Source organism: Hyla sarda, chromosome 3, assembly GCF_029499605.1.
Source record: "Hyla sarda isolate aHylSar1 chromosome 3, aHylSar1.hap1, whole genome shotgun sequence".
NCBI lineage: Eukaryota > Metazoa > Chordata > Amphibia > Anura > Hylidae > Hyla > Hyla sarda.
In genome coordinates this window covers 394,967,385-394,989,691 of record NC_079191.1, presented here as the reverse complement: position 1 = coordinate 394,989,691, position 22,307 = coordinate 394,967,385, and the positions used below count along the sequence as shown (strand labels likewise).

General features: G+C 38.7%; 1 protein-coding gene across 10 annotated transcripts in view; it reads right to left on the bottom strand.

Annotated features, from left to right (window-relative positions):
* Positions 1-22,307, bottom strand: part of NRXN1 (neurexin 1) — a 1,474,530-nt gene that overhangs the window by 1,449,806 nt on the left and 2,417 nt on the right. For all 10 annotated transcript variants that reach the window (XM_056568026.1, XM_056568028.1, XM_056568034.1 and 7 more), the window contains exon 2: positions 20,994-22,303. In XM_056568026.1, the coding sequence (XP_056424001.1) occupies positions 20,994-21,717 (724 nt within the window). In that variant the 5' untranslated portion in view covers positions 21,718-22,303. The remainder of the gene's footprint in view (positions 1-20,993; positions 22,304-22,307) is intronic.

The window sequence follows — 22,307 nt, the reverse complement described above, 5'->3', positions numbered from 1 at the left end:
TGCTTTTCCCCTGCTTGTTATAGTGATCGTTCAGGATCTGAACTCTAAGACCCACAACCAATTAAAACTTTTGACACATCTCTATTACATAGTACAACATTTTTTGATGTGCCAGGTACACTTTAAGCACAGAAAACATTTGAATAGTCAAGTTGCCCATGCTTAACAAAACATAAGACCCCAGGCATTTGTCCTCATTGATTAAAAAACATATTTTAGATTCATTTTGGGTCAACAAATAAGGGCACCAATGCCTAATTGAATGACTGCAGTGCAGTTTTTGTCCCAACTGGCTTGAGCCTCTGCAATAGATGCATGGCTGGACAGGTTTTCCCAGAGAACAACTGAAGCTGATTATGAAATGCTCACATCCAATCCTAGGTTGCCCATTTGGCCGAGTAATTGAACAGACAGCCCGGCCAACCTCAATCGAGATAGTGATGCATTTGGCAGTTGCCATTCGCTTTAAGAGCCAAGGTTTCTGGCATGTGCTTGTATAATAGTGTTTGAAAATTCATGGAAAACAATCTAAAGATATATTTCCCAACTAGGCAGTGAAGAAGCTAGTAGCTTGGGATGTAATTTTAGATTCACAACAATTTGTTAGTGCAGCTGTAAATGCCTATAATTAGCCTATAGAGCTTTCTGATAGCAGTCTATAGAGCAGATTGAAGGAAATTTCGTTTTTTTTCTATTCCCAAGTGAAACACAGCACAGCCCATTATTTCTTGTGAAATACATACCGGAATCCTTACTGAGAAATTTAAAGAAATATTCGATTTAAAATTGGCATTCAATTTCTAAACAATTGCCATAAAGTACTAATAGGAAAAAGCATGAAACTTTATAAGACCCCAATTTAGCACTACCTACTCAGGCCTTCTGGTGCAATATCCCTAAACAAATCATGTCAATCTGACAGCCCCTGCAGGTCCTTTTATGCTCATACTTACAAGGATTAGGCTACAGTTATGATGTCCTCTTCCTTTTGTAGGAGATTCTGGAATGATAATCCCTAGTCATGATGCAATTCTCTTTTAAGGATTAACGGGGTACTTCACCCCTAAACCTCTTATTCCCTATCCAAAGGATAGGGGATAAGATGTCTGATTGTGGGGGTCTGGCCGCTGGGACCCCTGTGATCTTCAGCGTGGCGAACTCTGCTCCATGCTGGATGAAAGGCAAACACAGCTGTCCCCTCCATTCATGTCTATAGGAGAAGCTTCTTTGTTCAGAACGCCACGTTGCCAGCCTGGAGATCGCCAGGAGTCCCAGCAGCCAAACACCCAGTGATCAGACATCTTATCCCCTATCCAAAGGATAGGGGCGAAGTACCCCTTTAAGCATTAATTTACAATGAAGTAACCTTTAATAGGTGGCACTAGAGAGTTAGTGCTTTTCCTTCTGGAGGACAGCTACTTTGCATACTTTTTCCCAGGGAGCATTGCCTGACCTAAAAGACTTCTTATGTTGGTTCAGTTGTCTCCCCCATAATTTTAATGATTTCCAAGCATCTGGTTCATTTTTCTGGCTGCATGAAGGGGCAAACACCTTATTGACAGTTCTTGTATTTGACATGCAGATCTTATCAGATACTAGATTTCTCCCCACTTTTGGACTTTACATGCTGCATAAAATGAGCATACGGGTGCTACTGTTTATTACTACCTGATGATGTACAGGTATTGATGAAGGGTTTGCTTGAAAGAATTTAGAGGCATTGTGCTATTGGGCACCTTTAGTATCAAGCAGACTCAAGGTAAAAAGATATTCAACAGGATATTAATAATAATAATAATAATAATGTTATTTATATAGCGCCTACAGATTCCGCAGCGCTATATTATATAAATGTCTGATAGCTACTGGTCCCATATCTGGGATTCACAGCAAACTCAAGCTCACGTGCCCCCCAACTCCCTAGTAGACATAATGAATGGGCTTGGTCAATTTGATGATGGTCAATAAATTGATAATAAATGAATTGATTATTGATATACAAGCACATTTTATCATTTCATTTTTTGATGTCGGGCTCCTTTAAGAGTTTACATACCATCTTACACTTTTACTATGGGAAAACATGGCAGAACATTTTCTTATGTGTAAATAAAGTAAATTATGTATAAAAGATCTAACTGCTAAAACCCCACATGATCAGAAGAGGAAAGACATAGAAACCATAGTGGTGTAAGACATCAGCTTCGTATAAAAGATTCACACTACTTTTTCCCATTCTGTGAACTCAGTTCAGATCATTTTCACATTAGTAAATTGATTCAAAACCAAATGTACACAATTCCCAAGGAGAGGTCTTATTTCTGAAGTTATCGCCGTGAAACGTCCCAATTTTCACAGCTGCTATATCATTTAACTTACAAAGTTTTTTCCGTTTATGACAGTTTGGGAAGTGGCGTCCATCACAGCTGCCTAACAATGAATGCGTCTGTATGTCAACCGTTCTGCCTGTTACCATTCCAGCTTGTTTTTCTGGCTAGTCTATAGCTCACCAGCTGTTCATTTAGGACAAAGTGCAAAGAAACAGAAGCAAAGCTCTAGATGGACCGGGGAGTGATAACCTCTTTGGTTCTACATCATTTTTTATGTGCATTTTATTGCAAGAATACATATTCACATAAGGGCTTAAATACCAAAAGAGAGCCCATTTGGTTTTTATAGGATATTTGGAAAGTGGAAGTCAAGTCCCCTTCCAAAATGGTGGAAAGAACCTGTACAAGATAAAGGATTAGAGGAGAGGTCCAAGAGTCATGAGACATATTTGAGGGAAAGCAAACTCAAGATCCTTCAATTCTCAAGAACACATTTTTACACCACAAAGGAGACACAGTGGATTTTTTTTTGCTATGGGAGCCCTCTCTTATATATACACACAAGTAACAGAACGAAATTTGTCAGTGAATTCTGTGCATTGAGTTTTGATGGTTTGCCTATAGTCAAGATGGGATAGATAGATAACATAGATAGATAGAGGGAAGGGAAAAGGGGGAAGGTGGGAGGGAAAAAGCAAGAGAATAGCTAGGTAAGGAAACATAAAGAAGAAAGAAAGAAGGGAGGAGGGAGGAAAGGAAATGGAGACAGGAAGGACAGAAGGAGAGAGAGAGAGAGAGAGAGAGAGAGAGAGAAGAGGAAGGCAAAGGAAAGAAATAAAGGAATGAAAAAAGGAAGGAAGGAAAATCAAGGGAGGGTAGGAAAGGAAAAGGAGAAAGGAGGAAGGAGAGTCGGAGGTGAAGGAAGGAAGGGAAGAAGAAAGGAAGGAATAAGATTACAGGGTAGATGGAAGGAAGCAAGAAAAAAGAGGACAGGAAGGATGGATGGAAGGAAGGAAGGGAAAAGAAGAAAGGAAGGAGGAATGAAAGGAAGGAATGAATGATTTTGAATCATTATTACTTTCCATTTCACATACACATGGAAAAGGACAATCAAATTGAAGTTTGGTGGATTCATTTTACAGAGTAAATATTTACTACTGATTTATTATAATGTAGTCTTTTATTATTATAAAAGAAGAGATAGGTGGAGAACTATTTATTTTAATATTTTTTTTTATTTTTTTCTTCATTTTTTTTTTTGCAATGTACTGCATAGGGTAGGTTCTGCAGCTCTCAGTTCTCCATGGTCTTGTCTATCTCATTATTTATAGTACAAAAGGGATAGCACATCAAGGAATGTACAGATCAATGAAAGTAATTTCTTTGGTTTCTCATATTACTGTAAATAAAAATGTAAAAACAGGACACTTCATAGACATTTTTATTAATACTTTTTTATTATTCATATAATAATAATTATTATTTTTATTGTTGTTATAATTATTTTTATTTATTTATTTTAGAATGCTATTGATTGTTGTACATATGGGGTAACTTAAGAATATATTTCTATATACTGGATGTGATGGGGGAATTTTTAAATAAATTTAAAAATGTGTCTATTTTGTCAATAAATGTTTTTAACTGTTTGAGTATATACATTAGAAAACACAGTAGGTGTACCTGCAGTCCTATGTAAAAATATAACAAAATATTCATATTACAATGACATATTACAATAATGAAAAGATAGAGCTCTATTGCTTCTGATCAACACAGTTCTGCTTAACCCCTTCAGGACGGAGCCTATTTTGGCCTTAAGGACCGGAGCGTTTTTTGCACATCTGACCACTGTCACTTTAAACATTAATAACTCTGGAATGCTTTTAGTTATCATTCTGATTCCGAGATTGTTTTTTCGTGACATATTCTACTTTAACATAGTGGTAAATTTTTGTCGATACTTGCATCCTTTTTTGGTGAAAAATCCGTAAATTTGATGAAAAATTTGAAAATTTAGCATTTTTCTAACTTTGAAGCTTTCTGCTTGTAAGGAAAATGGATATTACGAATACATTTTTTTTTGGTTCACATATACAATATGTCTACTTTATATTTGCATCATAAAATTGATGAGTTTTTACTTTTGGAAGACACCAGAGGGCTTCAACGGTCAGCAGCAATTTTCCGATTTTTCACAAAATTTTCAAACTCAGTATTTTTCAGGGACCAGTTCAGGTTTGAAGTGGATTTGAAGGGTCTTCATATTAGAAATACCCCATAAATGACCCCATTATAAAAACTACACCCCCCAAAGTATTCAAAATGACATTCAGTCAGCGTTTTAACCCTTTAGGTGTTTCACACGAATAGCAGCAAAGTGAAGGAGAAAATTCACAATCTTCATTTTTTACACTCACATGTTCTTGTAGACCCAATTTTTGAATTTTTACAAGGGGTAAAAGGACAAAATTTTTACTTGTATTTGTAGCCCAATTTCTCTCGAGTAAGCACATACCTCATATGTCTATGTAAAGTGTTCGGCGGGCGCAGTAGAGGGCTCAGAAGGGAAGGAGCGACAAGGGGATTTTGGAGAGTACGTTTTTCTGAAATGGTTTTTGGGGGGCATGTTACCTTTAGGAAGCCCTTATGGTGCCAGAACAGCAAAAAAAAAACACATGGCATACCATTTTGGAAACTAGACCCCTCGGGGAATGTAACATGGGATAAAGTGAACCTTAATACCCCACAGGTGTTTCACGACTTTTGCAAATGTAAAAAATAAATAACAAATTTTACCTAAAATGCTTGTTTTCCCAAAAAAAATTATTTTTAAAAAGGGTAATAGCAGAAAATACCCCTAAAAATTTGAAGCCCAATTTCTCCCGATTCAGAAAACACCCCATATGGGGGTGAAAAGTGCTCTGCTGGCGCACTACAGGTCTCAGAAGAGAAGGAGTCACATTTGGCTTTTTGAACGCAAATTTTGCTCTGGGGGCATGCCACATTTAGGAAGCCCCTATGGTGCCAGGATAGCAAAAAAAAAACACATGGCATACCATTTTGGAAACTAGACCCCTCGGGGAACGTAACAAGGGGTTAAGTGAACCTTTATACCCCACAGGTGTTTCACGACTTTTGCATATGTAAAAAAATTTTTTTTTTTTTACCTAAAATGCTTGTTTTCCCAAACATTTTACATTTTTAAAAAGGGTAAAAGCAGAAAATACCCCCCAAAATTTGTAACACAATTTCTCCCGAGTACGGCGATACCCCATATGTGACCCTAAACTGTTGCCTTGAAATACGACAGGGCTCCAAAGTGAGAGCGCCATGCGCATTTGAGGCCTAAATTAGGGATTGCATAGGGGTGGACATAGGGGTATTCTACGCCAGTGATTCCCAAACAGGGTGCCTCCAGCTGTTGCAAAACTCCCAGCATGCCTGGACAGTCAACGGCTGTCTGACAATACTGGGAGTTGTTGTTTTGCAACAGCTGGAGGCTCCGTTCTGGAAACAGTGGTGTACCAGACGTTTTTCATTTTTATTGGGGAGGGGAGGGGGGCTGTGTAGGGGTATGTGTATATGTAGTGTTTTTTGCTTTTTATTTTATTTTTTGTGTTAGTGTAGTGTAGTGTTTTTAGGGTACAGTCGCACGGGCGGGGGTTCACAGTAGTTTCTCGCTGGCAATTTGAGCTGCAGCAGAAAGTTTGCGGCAGCTCAAATTTGCAGCCGGATACTTACTGTAATCCTCCGCCCATGTGAGTGTACCCTGTACGTTCACATTGGGGGGGACATCCAGCTGTTGCATAACTACAACTCCCAGCATGCCCGTTGGCTGTCGGTGACTGCTGAGAGTTGCAGTTTTGCAACAACTGTAGGCACACTGGTTATGTATCACTGAGTTTGTGACCTAACTCAGTGTTTCACAACCAGTGTGCCTCCAGCTGTTGCAAAACTACAACTCCCAGCATGTACGGTGCATGGTGTACGGTGACTGCTGAGAGTTGTAGTTTGCAACAGCTGGAGGCACACCGGTCGTGAAACACTGAGTTAGGTAAAAAAAAACTCTGAGTTTCACAACCAGTGTGCCTTCAGCTGTTGCAAAACTACAACTCTCAGCAGTCACCGACAGCCAACGGGCATGCTGGGAGTTGTAGTTATGCAACCACCAGATGCACCACTACAACTCCCAGCATGCACTTTAGCTGTTTGTGCAAGCTGGGAGTTGTAGTTATACAACAGCTGAAGGTACACTTTTCCATAGAAAGAATGTGCCTCCAGCTGTTGCAAAACCATAAGTCCCAGCATGCCCATAAGGGAATGCTGGGAGTTGTGGTGGTCTGCCTCCTGCTGTTGCATAACTACAGCTCCCAGCATGCCCTTTTTGCATGCTGGGAGCTGTTGCTAAGCAACAGCAGGAGGCTGTCACTCACCTCCAACGATCCAGACGCTGCAGGTCAGTCCCGCCGCCGCAGCTGCTCCTGGGGCCCCGATCCCAACAGGGGCGCCGGGGATCGGGGTCCCCAGCACCGGGGGTCGTCTTCCCGCACCCGCTCACGTCCTCCGGAAGAGGGGCGGAGCGGGTGCGGGAGTGACACCCGCAGCAGGCACCCTGATTGGTCGGCCGGTAATCCGGCCGACGAATCAGGGCGATCGTGAGGTGGCACCAGTGCCACCTCACCCCTGCAGGCTCCGGGTTACTGGGTCACCGGAGACCCGATTGACCCGGAATCGCCGCAGATCGCTGGACTGAATTGTCCAGCGATCTGCGGCGATCGCCGACATGGGGGGGCATAATGACCCCCCTGGGCGATATGCCGGGATGCCTGCTGAACGATTTCAGCAGGCATCCGGCTCCGGTCCCCAACCGGCTAGCGGTGGGGGCCGGAATTCCCACGGGCGTATGGATACGCCCTCGGTCCTTAAGGACTCGGGATTCAGGGCGTATCCATACGCCCTATGTCCTGAAGAGGTTAATCTGTCTGACTCATCTTTCAAGACTTGCCACCTGTCAGTGTAAAATCATAAACTATTTCTACACTATTTCTGGCCATTGTTATTTATTTGAATTCCCTTTACTGATGACATCCAAAAATGATAAGCTTTCAATCAAAATTCCAATAAACATTAATATCCATAAGTGCATAGAATTTTCCACATTATGCCAAAATGCACACACACACACACACACACACACATACACACACACACACACACACACATATATATATATATATATATATATATATATATATATATGTGTGTGTGTGTGTGTGTGTGTGTGTGTGTGTGTGTGTGTGTGTTTACAATATAGCCTCCTTATGGGCTCCTGGACACATTCACTTTCAGTTAAAGCAGTACTCCGGTGGAAAACATTTTTTTTCTTCCATATCCACTGGCTCAGTTGAGTTTTTCTTTCCTGTCTGACCACAGTGCTCTCTGCTACCACCTCTGTCCATGTCAGGAGCAAATCCCAATAGCAAACCTCTCCTGCTCTGGACAGTTCCTGACATGGACAGAGGTGTAAGCAGAGAGCACTGTGGTCAGACTGAAAAGTACTCCACAACTTTCTCTTGAATATACAGCAGCTCATAAGTACTGGAAGGATTAATATTTTTTAATAGAAGTCATTTACAAATCTGTTTAACTTTCTGGCACCAGTTGATTTAAAATTAAAAAATAATTCCAACGGAGTACTCCTTTAAGTCTGTGACTGATAGTGGTCTTAAAATTTGCAGCTAAAGATTAGTAAAATTCAGAAAGTTGTTTGTAGTTCAAATGGACTAAATTTGATGGTATGATTTGATTTAATTCAGATTTGCTCATCTCTAGGGGCAAGAACTCTTATGAGTGGATCCCCTGCTCTTATAATGTCCTTTCTCTGGTGCTCTATGTTTGTATGTAAGAATCACAGCTCACTTACTAAATTCCGTTAGTCAGACGTCATACTCATATACCATACTGTATGGCTACTCAGTGTACAGTACAGAAGCAGGGATCTTTGATAGGAGTTTCTACTTCCTCATTACTATGGTAGGCTGTGCCAATGGAATAGCACACCATGCAAATATGAGCAATTTGTCCAAGTCAAATCCCCCAAAAATGTAATTAGCAGAAATACAAGTTTTTGAGGCTGTTTGGAATGAATTGCATTTATTTAGAATCATTTTACTCATTTCTACTCCAAGCTATACGCATATGGCTTTCAATAGACATATAGGAATGACCATAAATACATGTTGCTGTCAGATGAAATAAATGTATAAACCATATCCATTAGGTTGTAAGGATAGAGCTTTTTTTTGTTGAGCTAGAATACAAACTCAGATTAATGGCTTGGGTCTTTCTCCTAGTCTGGTTGAGGCAATGCACTTAGTCTCTTGTGGGAGAATGGGATTCACAACACCATTTCAGCTAAAATCCCTGATAACTGATTAATGAACAAGTCTTGTATCTGACGCCGAAAAAAAAGACAATCCATTTTTTTGGGAGACAAAATAACACACTATGCTGTCAGTTAAGAAAAATTGGATCTTAGATGAGAAAAAGACATGTCCGGAATATTACTTCAAGACTAAATGTATGGCGTGTCTAAACCACAATAATCATCTTCAAGACGTAAGGAAGTTATATTTAGACTAATACTTGAGCTACTAATGTTAATGTAACTGGGGTTGGATATGGTAGTAAGGGTAAAAGGGGCAATAGCCTAGAACGCATGGGAGGTTCTCACCTTCTACTGTATACAATCGAGACATGGGGCATGGGGTTCTGAAAAATTATAACATTTTTAATGTTTGGCTAAAGAGCTGCTAGTACAGATTATAATGGGAATCCCATAATATATTTCAAACAGCTCTCCCAGCCAATTAGGAGGCAGGATAGGGGTGATGGCACATAGGTTCAGAAGTTATTAAAATATAGCAAGTTTTAGGTGAAGATCTCTGTGAGGGACCCTAAGCTTTAAACAACACAGATAGGAGTTGGATGACACAAATCTAATGTAGTAAAGTAGCAGAAAGCTTTCTATATCTTGTCTGTCAGTACAACTTTTTTTTTTATTTTTTTATGGAAGTTAAAGGGGTATTCCAGGCAAAAACTTTTTTTTATATATCAACTGGCTCCGGAAAGTTAAATAGATTTGTATATTACTTCTATTAAAAAAATCTTAATCCTTCCAATAGTTATTAGCTTCTGAAGTTTTCTGTCTAACTGCTCAATGATGATGTCACATCACGGGAGCTGTGCATGATGGGAGAATATCCCTTGCATGATGGGAGAATATCCCCATAGGAGCTGGACAGCTCCCGGGAAGTGAGTCATCAGAAAGCAGTTAGACAGAAAGCAGCAACTCAACTTCAGAAGCTAATAACTATTGGAAGGATTAATATTTTTTGTGTCACTTTTGTGCACTAGGACATTTATCCTGTTGCTACACTCCAAATATTTCCATAATTTTTCACAACTTGTAACAAGCCATTGCTTATTTACTCTCCCGGCCCAAAACATGTTGCTACTACCAAAAAGGGAAATGGACAACTTGGAGAAGGCCATTGCTTCTTTCGATACTTCTGTATGCATATAGACACCGGCAGGTAACAATCTTCAAGTTGGCACATGATTTATTTGTCTTTCTGTTTACTGTATTTGTTTATTTATTTACCTATTTATCATCTAGTTGACACATGATCTATCTATCATCTAGTTGGCACATGCTCTATCTATCTATCTATCTATCTATCTAACTTTTCTTCCATTTTTAGCTTTTAATTACACATATAATACAGACTCCCAAAATTACATTTTTAATTTAAATATTTCAATTAAAACTGGGTTAAAAGGAATCTCATCTATTCCAATTAAACACAATAGTAAATTCTAATTAACACAATGAGTAATGACAGAGATTATTATCTAACACTTCTTTGCAAGGCATTTTGATAATTAGTAATATGTTAATTTAAGTATTTTGAGGGTCGAGGGGGGTTTTCAGAAGAGTTTATTACTCATATAGTCAGTCAAACTTCCTGCCAATTGAAATAATAATAATATAGGAATATTAAAATAATTAAAAAAAAATACCAATACATATAAAAACACTAGTTAGTCATGGAAAAATATAATATAATAAACCAAGAGAACTACCAATGAAGTTTTGTCATGGAACAGACCTGTAGCTCCTCCTAAATGTGAAAAGACACCATCTTTATCATCATAATCATTTACACTGTGTGAACAGTGGGACATGGGGATCTGAATAAATATAACTTTTTTTAATATTTAGCTAAAGAGCTGCTAGTACAGATTATACTGATATACACAATTCTAAAAGTCAAAGCGTTATTTTCCTTGACTGGATCTAGTAGAAATTTGGGCACATTAAAACTACACAAAATATATCTACATAGTAAGTTTAGTTGACTCAAACAAATAGCATGACATTATTACAGATAATAAGAGATTAGCGAAACCGCAATAGGTAGAACCTAGATCCGGTCAGAACTTTGAGCAGTTTGGAAGAACTGCTAAAATATGGCAGAAAGGAGAAGGAGGCAGACACAATCTTTATCATCAGAATCATTTTATGCTGTGTGAACTTAGACTGAGGGACAATTTGCCCAAAGTAAGGGGAAAAAAATCCTGGTTTCAAGCAGATCTAAAAGCCTCTCCCCAGATAAACAATTTAATCACCTACCTTTCCCATTTTATAAATACAAAAATATTTAAAAAAACTCAAATAAATATTTTGTATAGCTGCATTTGGAAATGTCTTAAATATTTAAATATAATATTAATGGTCCCAATGTTGAACAGTGTAATAATTGCTGATTTGTGATCACAGAAAAAAATGTAATAAAAATTAGGTGGTACCGATAAAAACCAACAATCCTGGTGCACAAAATAAGCCCTCAATCTTCTTCGTTTTTTATGGTAATTTACTGTCCTATTAAAAGGATTATACTTCCTTTGTATACCTATCTGGTTTATGTTAGGTTCTGTATCCTGCCACTAATGTTACTGTATTCATGCTACATATACAGTGGGGCAAAAAAGTATTTAGTCAACCACCAATTGTGCAAGTTCTGCTACTTAAAAAGATGAGAGGCCTGTAATTTTCATCATAGGTATACCTCAACTATGAGAGACATATTGAGGGGAAAAAAAATCCATAAAATCACATTGTCTAATTTTTTACGAATTTATTTGCAAATTATGGTGGAAAATAAGCATTCGGTCACCTACAAATAAGCAAGATTTCTGGCTCTCACAGACCTGTAACTTCTTCTTTAAGAGTCTCCTCTTTCCTCCACTCGTTACCTGTATTAAAGGCATCTGTTTGAACTTGTTATCAGTATAAAAGACACCTGTTCACAACCTCAAACAGTCACACTCCAAACTCCACTATGACCAAGACCAAAGAGCTGTCGAAGGACACCAGAAACAAAATTGTAGACCTGTACCAGACTGGGAAGACTGAATCTGCAATAGGCAAGCAACTTGGTCTGAAGAAATCAACTGTGGGAGCAATTATTAGAAAATGGAAGACATACAAGACAACTGGTAATCTCCCTTGATCTGTGGCTCCATGCAAGATCTCACCCCGTGGTGTCAAAATTATCACAAGAACGGTGTGAAAAAATCCCAGAACCACACGGTTGTTTTATTAGCCATAAAACAAATATAACAAATCAGTAAAACAGACACTACTATAATACATAAAAATAAAAAAATAAAGATGATCAAATGATAGAAAAAGAATAATATGGTAACATCAAAATATTGTCAAAAACTGTAAAAATGTAAGTTGCATTCTTGCTTATTTTGTTTATGAGTGCCCACCATTTTTTTCTGGAGAATGCCTTCTTAGGACAGTGCCTTAGCAGGCCGGTGTAGAACACTATACATTTGGGCTTTGTGGCCCAGGCAACCCCTTTAATTGAACATAATCCCATTTTTATCCATATCCTACAGCTGATAACAAAGCCTTGTGTGACTCATTATTGCTATATCGTTTTCTGTTTCGTGATGGAAATAGAGAATTTAATTTAGCCGGATTCTCTGCAGCACCAAAGGTTAATTGTTTCTCAGATGTATATTATAACTGTTTTAAAAAAGTATGAAAGATCAGAGCTCTTCAGGCTCCCCGCTAATGTCTGAATGAAATCAAGTAGGGGCATTGGAGAATTATTGCTTTCCTAGTACAAGGTGGCTGAATTTAAGTACTAAAATATAATAATTGTGGTTTTTAACTGAACAGAAACTAGTTTTGCAACAGCCAAAACGTATAACAAAAATTGTTTATATATATATATATATATATATATATGTGTGTGTGTGTGTGTGTGTGTGTGTGTGTGTGTGTGTGTGTATATATATATATATATATATATATATATATATTCAGGAACCAGCTGGGGGCCGGCCGGCGGTCGGGAGACCGCGCCATATCTGCTTTACGGCACATGGACGAGTATGCACGTCCATGGTCGTTAAGGGGTTAAATATGCAATCCGCAGTGTTTATGCCATATGTTTTTTTTCTTCCGCTCGTCGTAACAAATGTCATTAGAGATCAGTCTTGAGAACATAGGGGGTGAGACCACAAGCTAATTCTAATGACTCTTCACACATGTATTAATCATTCATGTCCTCAAAACACAAGTGCAGCATTATTGGCATTCATAACAAACAGCTATTTCCAATTACAGCTAAATATTTCACAGATATTGATTTCTGCCAGGAACGAGGCTAGAACATTATTTTTAAAGCAAATTTGTTAGCCGGTGAAGCAAATTACCGAAAAATATGAAATATATCTTTTAAAATGTATTTATTTATTTTCAACAAGCTTGATTGAAATCAGGTTTCACATATAAACAGTAAAAATAAAGTGTAATAAATTAAATTTTTTTAGATCAGTGTTTTCCAATGAGTGTGCCTCCAGCTGTTGCAAAACTACAACTCCCAGCATGGCCAGATGGCCTTAGTGTGGCACTCTATGCTGGGAATGCCATGGCAACGAAGCACCGAGCAGGGAGGCAAATACTGAATGAGCAAACAGATTTGGAACAAATTTAAATTTTACAAAAAAAATTGAATATAACTCACACTTTTGGGGATTCACTTCAGCAAATCAGTAAGGGAAATGTCAAGGGCAGGAGTCCCTGCTTCTGTGCTTACTGAAAAGGAAGGGCTATACTTTATGCCTTGCTGTTCCGATCACATTTGCCGGACCGGATGCAGAATGCCCTGCCCATTGAATGTAGATTGTAAGTGACAATGCATATAGCCGTATCACTTATCTCTGAGTAGGCTAGAATATTTGCTAAGTCGGGTGCCCTGCAAACATCCTAGTGAATGTGAACTGAGTAGGAACACATACAATGCATGCCTACCTGCTCAGTGAGTAGAGAAGCAGGGAATCCCGTCTTTTACAGGAGTCCCTGCTCCTGTACTGATTTACATTAAGGCTAGGTGCAGACTACGGAATCTCTGGGCAGAAAATGTCCGCCCGGAGATTCCGAGTGCGGCCAGCGCTGACTGAATCAGTCGGCAATAGGATTGCGCGGACACTGCAGTCTCCAATAGACTGCAATGTGTTCCGCGCGGATTTACACCTGAAGAAAGATCAACGCCATTCTTCAGGCGGAAATTTCCAAGCGGATTTTCCGTTCACAAATTCCGCTTTACAAATTCCAAAGTGTGAATTTGTGAACGGAAACCCATTCACTACACTATACATTTTAGCAAGCAGAATTTCCGCCTCCAATTTCAAAGCGGAATTGCAGACGGAAATTCCCTAGTCTGAACCTAGCCTAAGTGAATCACCTTAAAAATCGGATTCAGATAAATACATTTTTTTGTAATATTTGGAACAAATTCTATTTATTCCAAATCTATTTGCTCATTTCTATCTCTCTTACTGAATATTTCCACAACAGGCCTATGCTATTTGAGCTTTATCTATTGGACCTTGCCAATACTAAGCAGTCTTGTGTGAAATGTGTTAAATGTTTCGAACTGATATTGGAAGCAAAAAAATTAGGAAAAGTGTAAAAATGCAGAACTGTACAGAGCTGTATGAACAAGGCTTTATAATACTTCTAAATTAGTACAATCTGCAGTGGTTAACTTAAAGTGAGTAAACTTTATTCTGAACCCTACTAACTGTATATTACAATGATTTTCATTTATGTATTTATAGTTGGATGACAAATTATCCTTTAGTCCAAATTTTATTAAAAAATAAAGTACATTTCAAAGATATAATTTATAAAAGAAGTATCTCCATATGGACATTTATGGAATATGCATAGGATATGCCATAAATATCCTCTAGATGGAGGTCCCACCTCTGAGACCTGCACTAATCTTGAGATCAAGGGCTCCATGGTCCCTGCTTGCCTGCTTGTGACCACTCGAGGTGATTGAGAAACTGAAAACTGCTGAGCTGGCTATTTTACGCAATTTAAGTTACTCTCGTTGACTTGGAGTGGTATAAACAGTGTAGGTAGATTTAGCTAAGCTATTCCTGTAAGGCTAGGTTCACACGGCCATTTGCATTTTTTTTTTCCAGCCAATTGGACCCTGATATAGGCCGGATGCAAATGGCTACTGCCAGGTCCCGACGGCCCCCATTCGCTTGCATGGGGTCCTTCGGTGACCCGGTAATTTTACAAGATTTTAGCGGAGAAAAAAATAGAGCGTGCACTAATTTTTTTCTCCACTAAACTACTGTCCTTCTGGCCGGATTGCTGATGGAACTCCAAAGAGCGGAGTTATGCAAACAGAGTAGCTGCTGATACTACACTATTTATGCAACAGTCATTAAAGGGGTATTCCAGGCAAAACCTTTTTTTATATATATCAACTGGCTCTGGAAATTTAAACAGATTTGTAAATTACTTCTATTAAAAAATGATAATCCTTCCAATAGTTATTAGCTTCTGAAGTTTTCTGTCTAACTGCTCAATGATGATGTTGATGATGGGAGAATATCCCCATAGGAACTGCACAGCTCCCGGGACGTGAGTCATCAGAGAGCAGTTAGACAGAAACAACAACTCAACTTCAGAAGCTAATAACTATTGGAAGGATTAAGATTTTTTAATAGAAGTAATTTACAAATCTGTTTACCTTTCCAGAGCCAGTTGATATATAAAAAAAAGTTTTGGCCTGGAATGCCCCTTTAAAGACAATGAGAGTTAGACAAACAGCCAGCTTGCCTGTTTTTTGGCTTCCTGGCAACCTCTTGCTGTCACAAACAGGGGTTGGGGAATCCTCTTTCCCAGAAGGGAAATTTCCTAAACAGCATATAAGATGTTCAACATAAAGAAGCAGATACTTAGTAGACTATGATGTAGTAGGTTTAAAGGGGTACTCCACTGAAAAACATATTTTTTATATATCAACTGGTGCCAGCAAGTTAAACAGATTTGTAAATTACTTCTACATAAAAATTGGAATTATTCCAGTACTTATTAGCTGCTGTATGCTCCACTGTAAGTTATTTTCTTTTTGAATGTCTCTTCTGTCTGACCACAGTGCTCTCTGCTGACACCTCTGTCCATATTAGGAACTGTCCAGAGTAGGAGCAAATCCCCATAGCAAACCTATTCTGCTCTGGACAGTTCCTAAAATGGACAGAGGTGTCAGCAGAGAGCACTGTGGTCAGACAGAAAAGAAATGTAAAAAGAAAATAACTTCCTTTGGAGCCTACAGCAGCTGATAAGTATTTAAAGGATTAAGATTTTTAAATAGAAGTAGTTTATAAATCTGTTTAATTTCTGGCACCAGTTGATTTGAAAAAAAAAAAATGTTTTCCAGGGGAGTACCCTAGAAATATAAGAGGTTGATGCAAGCTGTGTAAGAGGATTTAAAAGAATTAGATTAAAAGTGTTTTTCAAAACCACTAAAAATTTAATAAATGTAAAATTCTGTAGTATTCTGGTTCTCCCGTTTCCAGGGTCCCCCTAACATTTCATGATGTCACCATAGACTGTTGACATGTCATCTAGATCAATGTCACAATAGCAGCCAAAAGCTGGTTGCAGAAGGGACATCTCTATAAGGACATTGCTTGGATATCAAATATAACTCTATGTTTATGTTTTCAAAAATCTTCAGTAGTATCAAGCCACAGAATGGAAACATAAATACAAAAAGTAACTTGTGCCTTCAAATCTTCTGCCATCACAACTATGACTACTATTAAATAATAGCTATTAAATAACTATTAAAATAATTTTTCAAATCCACTGGTGCCACGAAGTTCTCGAACTCCAGAAAGAAATACAGCTTCCTGTGTAGCATACAGCTAAAGACATATTGGGGGGATATAGTCAATAGGGTGGGCATGATTACCTTTCCTGCTCAATCATGTCCCAACAATTTTATCCCTTCAATCCATTAACATACATATCTATAGTGATATAATCACTACCAATAACCATCATCTTGTTCTAATCTATCTATTCATATATCTTGATCAGTCTCCAATCCAGGCCACACGAATATTGTACATACACTTATATGGAATTTGGGAAAAGAAGGGTGATTCAAACTTTTAATAAGGGTGGGGTTAATGTGTGTGTTTTTAAACTTTTTTTTATACTTTTAGTCCCCTTAGGGGACTTTTAGGAGGAATCATTTGATTCTTCATACAGATCAATGGGATTACATACAATCCCATTGATCTGTGTGCTTTGCACTCGATTGAAAAAGCCTGGCCCGGCCAGGCTTTATCATTCTGAGCACCGGAGCCGCCGCAGCAGGAGAGGTAAGCCCTCAGGCTACTTCAGTAGTGGATTACCCCCCCCCCGCGATCCCTGGACCACCAGGGACGGGAAACAGGCACCTTTAGACACCGATGTCAACTTTGACCTAAAGGGTTAATAGCCGGCCCCAAGCTACAGAAATCAGCTGGGGCCCAGCCGGTATGACGCGGGCTCAAGTCGGGAGCCCGCGTCAAACCCCGTTAACGGCCATTGGACGAGCATACACGTCCATGGTCGTTATCGGGTTAATGCTGGTTTTGCCTACTACTACTTTTCTAACTAAGTATTGTTTTTCTGTGCTCATTCTAGCATAAAACATGCAAACAATCCATAATGAGTACAGGCTATAACAAAAACATAAAAAAAAATTGTGACCTTTTTGTGTTGGGACAACAGGATAATTTTTGATCATCGCACAATGTAGTGACTAGAGTTGGAGAGCCACATATTTGAGTCTAATGATGATCTGGCCCAAATCTGTTTTGCTAGCGCCAAAACAGTGCTAAAAAATTTTGGTAACTATTTTATTAAACATGACTTGATCGTATCACCACAAGTGTAAAAGGCCCAGGAGATCTACAAATGTTTTATTGAGCATATTAAAAGGGTTATCCACCATAAGGGGATTTTAGTGCGTACCTGGCAGACAGTAATGGACATGATTAGGAAGGATCTGCGTTTGTCTTGAGGCTAAATGTTGTGAAATTACCATAACACTGTGGCTAGCTTTTTGTGAACTGGTATTTTCTGTTTGACTTTTCTTTTTTTGACTACAAATTCAACAATTCCATTTTCCTCCCTCCCACACATCATCCACCCCACCCATTGAAACATTAATGAGCAGAATCCATTAAAAGACCTGCGGTTTTCAATCTGGGTGCCTACAGCTGTTGCATTAGTTACAGATTGATCTCTCTCCCACCAAGCGATCGCTCCACCCATTGAAGCAGACAGGCTCCCTGTCATCAGCTGACTTGTGAGTCAGGTCTCGGCCACATTGCAAGCTGGGAGACAACAGTAATTTTGTACGCTGTTAAAAATAAATATTGGGGTGAAAATCACATAAGAATTGTTAGAAAACCATCACACACAGGTCCAGACACTATATTATGAACTACACTAATGTTACAGCCCCTGTAGCATTGTCAAATAAAGAAAATTCCTGGAATACCCATTTAAGGCCTTTATAAAATGTAAGTTAATTTATAACTCAATCCCAAAAATCCACAAATCAATGAGGACTATCCATACATTTTACCCCTGTGGTCACCTGTGCATCCAGAATAATAAAGCTATAGTATGAAAAAAGGCATTCAATCCAGCCAGCTCAGGCTTTTAAACTCTCTATGGAGTAGGACTACAACAAGAACCTGTATTAGGGTAATTTCACACAAAGCATTTTTTTTAAAAGGCCCTTGCAGTTTTTTTAAATCCAAAACCAGAAGTGGGTCCAGTAAGAAATATACATCCTTCCAATTCTTGATCTACTTCTGGCTTTCTCTCAAAAAGCAGCATCAAAACTGCATTGGGCATTTTCCCAAAATACACAACGTGTGAAAACCATAAAATAAATTTCTAGAGTTAAAGGAACACAAATAGCACAAATGCTTATTTACTTACTTGTGAATATTAGCCTATTTAAATGATTTGAAATTTTTGAGGAAAAACTACTAAAATTCCAATTGAAAAAAGTTTGATTGTTTCTTTCGGGAACGTTTTGAAAGGACAACAATGATGGGATAAACGAAGGGATGTCTAAGGTAACGGTATACATTTGTTGCCATGTTTTATAAAGTTTTGTTAAAGGGAATCTCCAATGGTAATACAAACTGCATTTACCAACTTCAATTAAAAAGGGATGACTAGAAAAGGATTGGCTTCTGGTGAAGTAAAGCTGTCTAGGCCAGTAGTCTCAAAATTGATGCCATATGCCAAAGTGGTCTCCATTATAATTTGTAAAGTATTACCATGCATAATGGCATCTGTTTTGAACAGATTATTTTCACGTCTTTAACCACTACATAGAATAGTATAAAATACTAAATAATAAAATGCAACAATGAAATACTGTATAATATTTTTTTGTAGACACTTAACAAGCAAGAAGTTAAGAGAATGGAACAGGGAAGTGTAGGGAAATTGTTTACCCTGTAGTATTCACCCTGTAGACCAAGCTGTTTTATGGCAGTCTGTGCTCTATCCATTACCAGAAAATAGACTGCTTCAAAGGGGTATTCTAGTGAATGCAAGTTATCCCCTATCTAAAGGAGTCTGTTGCCCAATGTGATCTCCTGTAACGACCCAACATTTGCGCTAATCTTACCATTCAGTAGCTTTTCCTTTGAGAGCTCCGGCCCCCACCCTCTGAGATGCGCCGGTGATTTGCTGAGCGGGCTATTACTTCTGGAGGTTGGGAGCCAGAGCACTTAAGGGTATCAGGAACAGGAGATCAGGTATGAGGAGATAAGAGATAAGTTGTGGTTCTCAGAGTATCCCTTTAAAAGAAAGTCTATATTCTGCTGTTCACAGATAACCATGGGGGTCCATAACAATGGTTAGAAGGAGGCCCAACATCCCAATGACATAAGTATAATGGTCAATGGTCTCTTGAGTTTTTCTTCTCATTGTACTGTCTACGCATCCACACTCTCCCTATTATTAAGGCCTCTGTAATATTTTTTTATTTAATTCAAAGTGCCAATATATACCACAGAGCAGTATACAAATTGTTCTTATTCACACTACTCTCTGTCCCCATTGAGGCTCACAATCTAAATTGTAAATTAGGAGGAAGCTGGAGTTACCTGAGGAAACCCATGCAAACATGGGGAGAACATGCAAACTCCACATGAGGCTGGTTACCTACCATTATAGTACTAATGTCTTCTTATGTGGCAGAAAGGCTATTGGGCCTCCCTTTGGTTCTAGGCCCTGTATGTGACTATTATCTTTTTAGCCACCAATAAGTTTAACAACTAAGGTACTATAGAAGACAATTGTACGAAGCAGCTTAAGAGGTACTCATCTACACTATAACGGGGAAAATTTTTTGCATCCACATCATTACCACGAGTCCTTGCCAGACCACGAGTCTATTAATCCAAACTAATCAAATTGATGGGTGCATGTTTGGGTCACCAGACGCCTGGTCAGGTCAATATTTGCAACTGTAATGCCCATGCAAAAATGTGTCCAACAAAAATGTGTGTAGTGGAAATGGACATCTCTTAAGTTTTAACAGTTTCTTAATTGTTAGACGGTCTGTTGTATAGGGACTGAAAAGGTAACGGTCATACCGCAGGACCTAAAGCTTGATGAGGCCCAATAGCCCTTCTTCTACAAAGGAAGACACAAGGACTATGGTAGCTATGGGTCCCTGTTACAGATTTTGCTTTGGGAGCTTCAAGGTATACTCTCCATCTGCTGTTAGTTTAAATGATACCCTAAATGCTTTTATTCAAAATTTCCCACTTATATAGGTAATACCTCCCTGTATTTATGTCAAGTTTTACCAGGACAAGAAAATATAGTGATCCCCATATATATATTTGCCGCATACGTACACCCAAGCTGTGACTTAACTCCTCCTACTTAACATCTTCTATAATATGTCTGCCATTTTTTTTTTGAGAGATGCAAAAGCTTAATTTTTTTTTTTTTTTTTTGCAGTATTGTCCTATAACAACGGAATGACAAACACTCTAAACTAGTTCAAATAAAAAGCAAGCAAAGATAAGGACTGGCTAGGAAAAAAGGGGTTTCAACTAAAAAAATAAAAAAAACAACTAAAAGATCTACAATCATGCAAAGTGCCCTTGAACTGCTTAGTCATGTACACAGATTATATGACTGAACAATTAGGACTTAAGGATAGGTCTTCTTACCTTCACTGCAGTCTTTTCCTTGGAAGCCAGTCTTGGAGCAATCACACGTGGCTTCTTTGTTCACGACAGAGCAAACTCCTCCATTCAGACACACTTGTTCTTTGTCGCATGGGTTTGTAGTGTCCTCCACAGTGACAAGGTGGCTTGATACAGGAGATGAATCGGAGAAATTGACCCGGACATCCCTTATCCAGCCCTCGAAGGGACTCTGGTCTTTAATAGCTGGAAAGGTTAGTTTTAAAGTGGAAGATCTTAGCTCTGGAGGAATCCCACCTATAAAAAGGCTACTGAAGACCGTCATATCTCTCCTTTTTGACTTCACTTCTACCCATTTGCTTTCCTTGTCTAAGATCAAAGTGGTGTTCTTAAAGTTTCTCTTGATCACTACCGAATGCCATTTGCTGTCATTGACAGCGAGGTCCGTCAAGAGAGAAGCTGGTTCAGCGCAAAAAATGGAAAAACTCAACTTCAACCTGCCCTCGTAGAGAATGAGTTCCAAAAAGTCACAAAACCCCTCGTCATCAAAGTATATAACCAGTCCACTTGATCTTTTGGTCTTCATGGTAAAACTCATTTCGCTCTCGCAACATGCGTTCCACTTGGGGAAGCGAGTCCACTGGCCTTCGGTTCCAGGAAATTCCAGACCGCAACCAATGTCCACCATGCATCCAAGGATAAGGACCATCCAGATAATCAGGACCCCTTGTTTAAGAACACTAGCCATCTTAAATGACTTAATGTCTTCAGGGTCCTTTAAATTGCGTAGATCTTCCAGATTGCCTTTTTTTGTGATAACTCTCCAAAATATTACTTTTTTTTTATTTTATTTTTTTAGAGCAGGCTACTTGTGGTCAGTCAACAATGGAACAGACTAACCAACTATGTCCGATATTTAACAAAACACAAAACGGATCAAATTCTAATGTTCCATGGTAAGGTGCATGATGTATTCCCAATTCTTCCTCCACAATATTTCAGTATAGTCCGGCTCCTACCAGCCTTCGAATAGAAAAAAAATAATCTCTTCCTATATTAACAAAAGCTAAGCACTCTTCTCTTCATCTGTCACTTAAATCCCATGCTAAGTGTAGATCATGGACAAGATGCCATGACACTACAAAAGAGGACATGAATCATCACTCATAGTGTTCCAAGACCCTTCTCTCTCCCAGTCAGGCAGAAATGATGCCCTGTTACGCAGAATTCAAGGATTTGATAAGGGGAAAAAAAAATCTTAGGAATCCTTCTTCTTTCCTCTCCACAACAACAATGCGATCCCAGTCATAGGTGATCTAAAACAACCCATCAATCTGA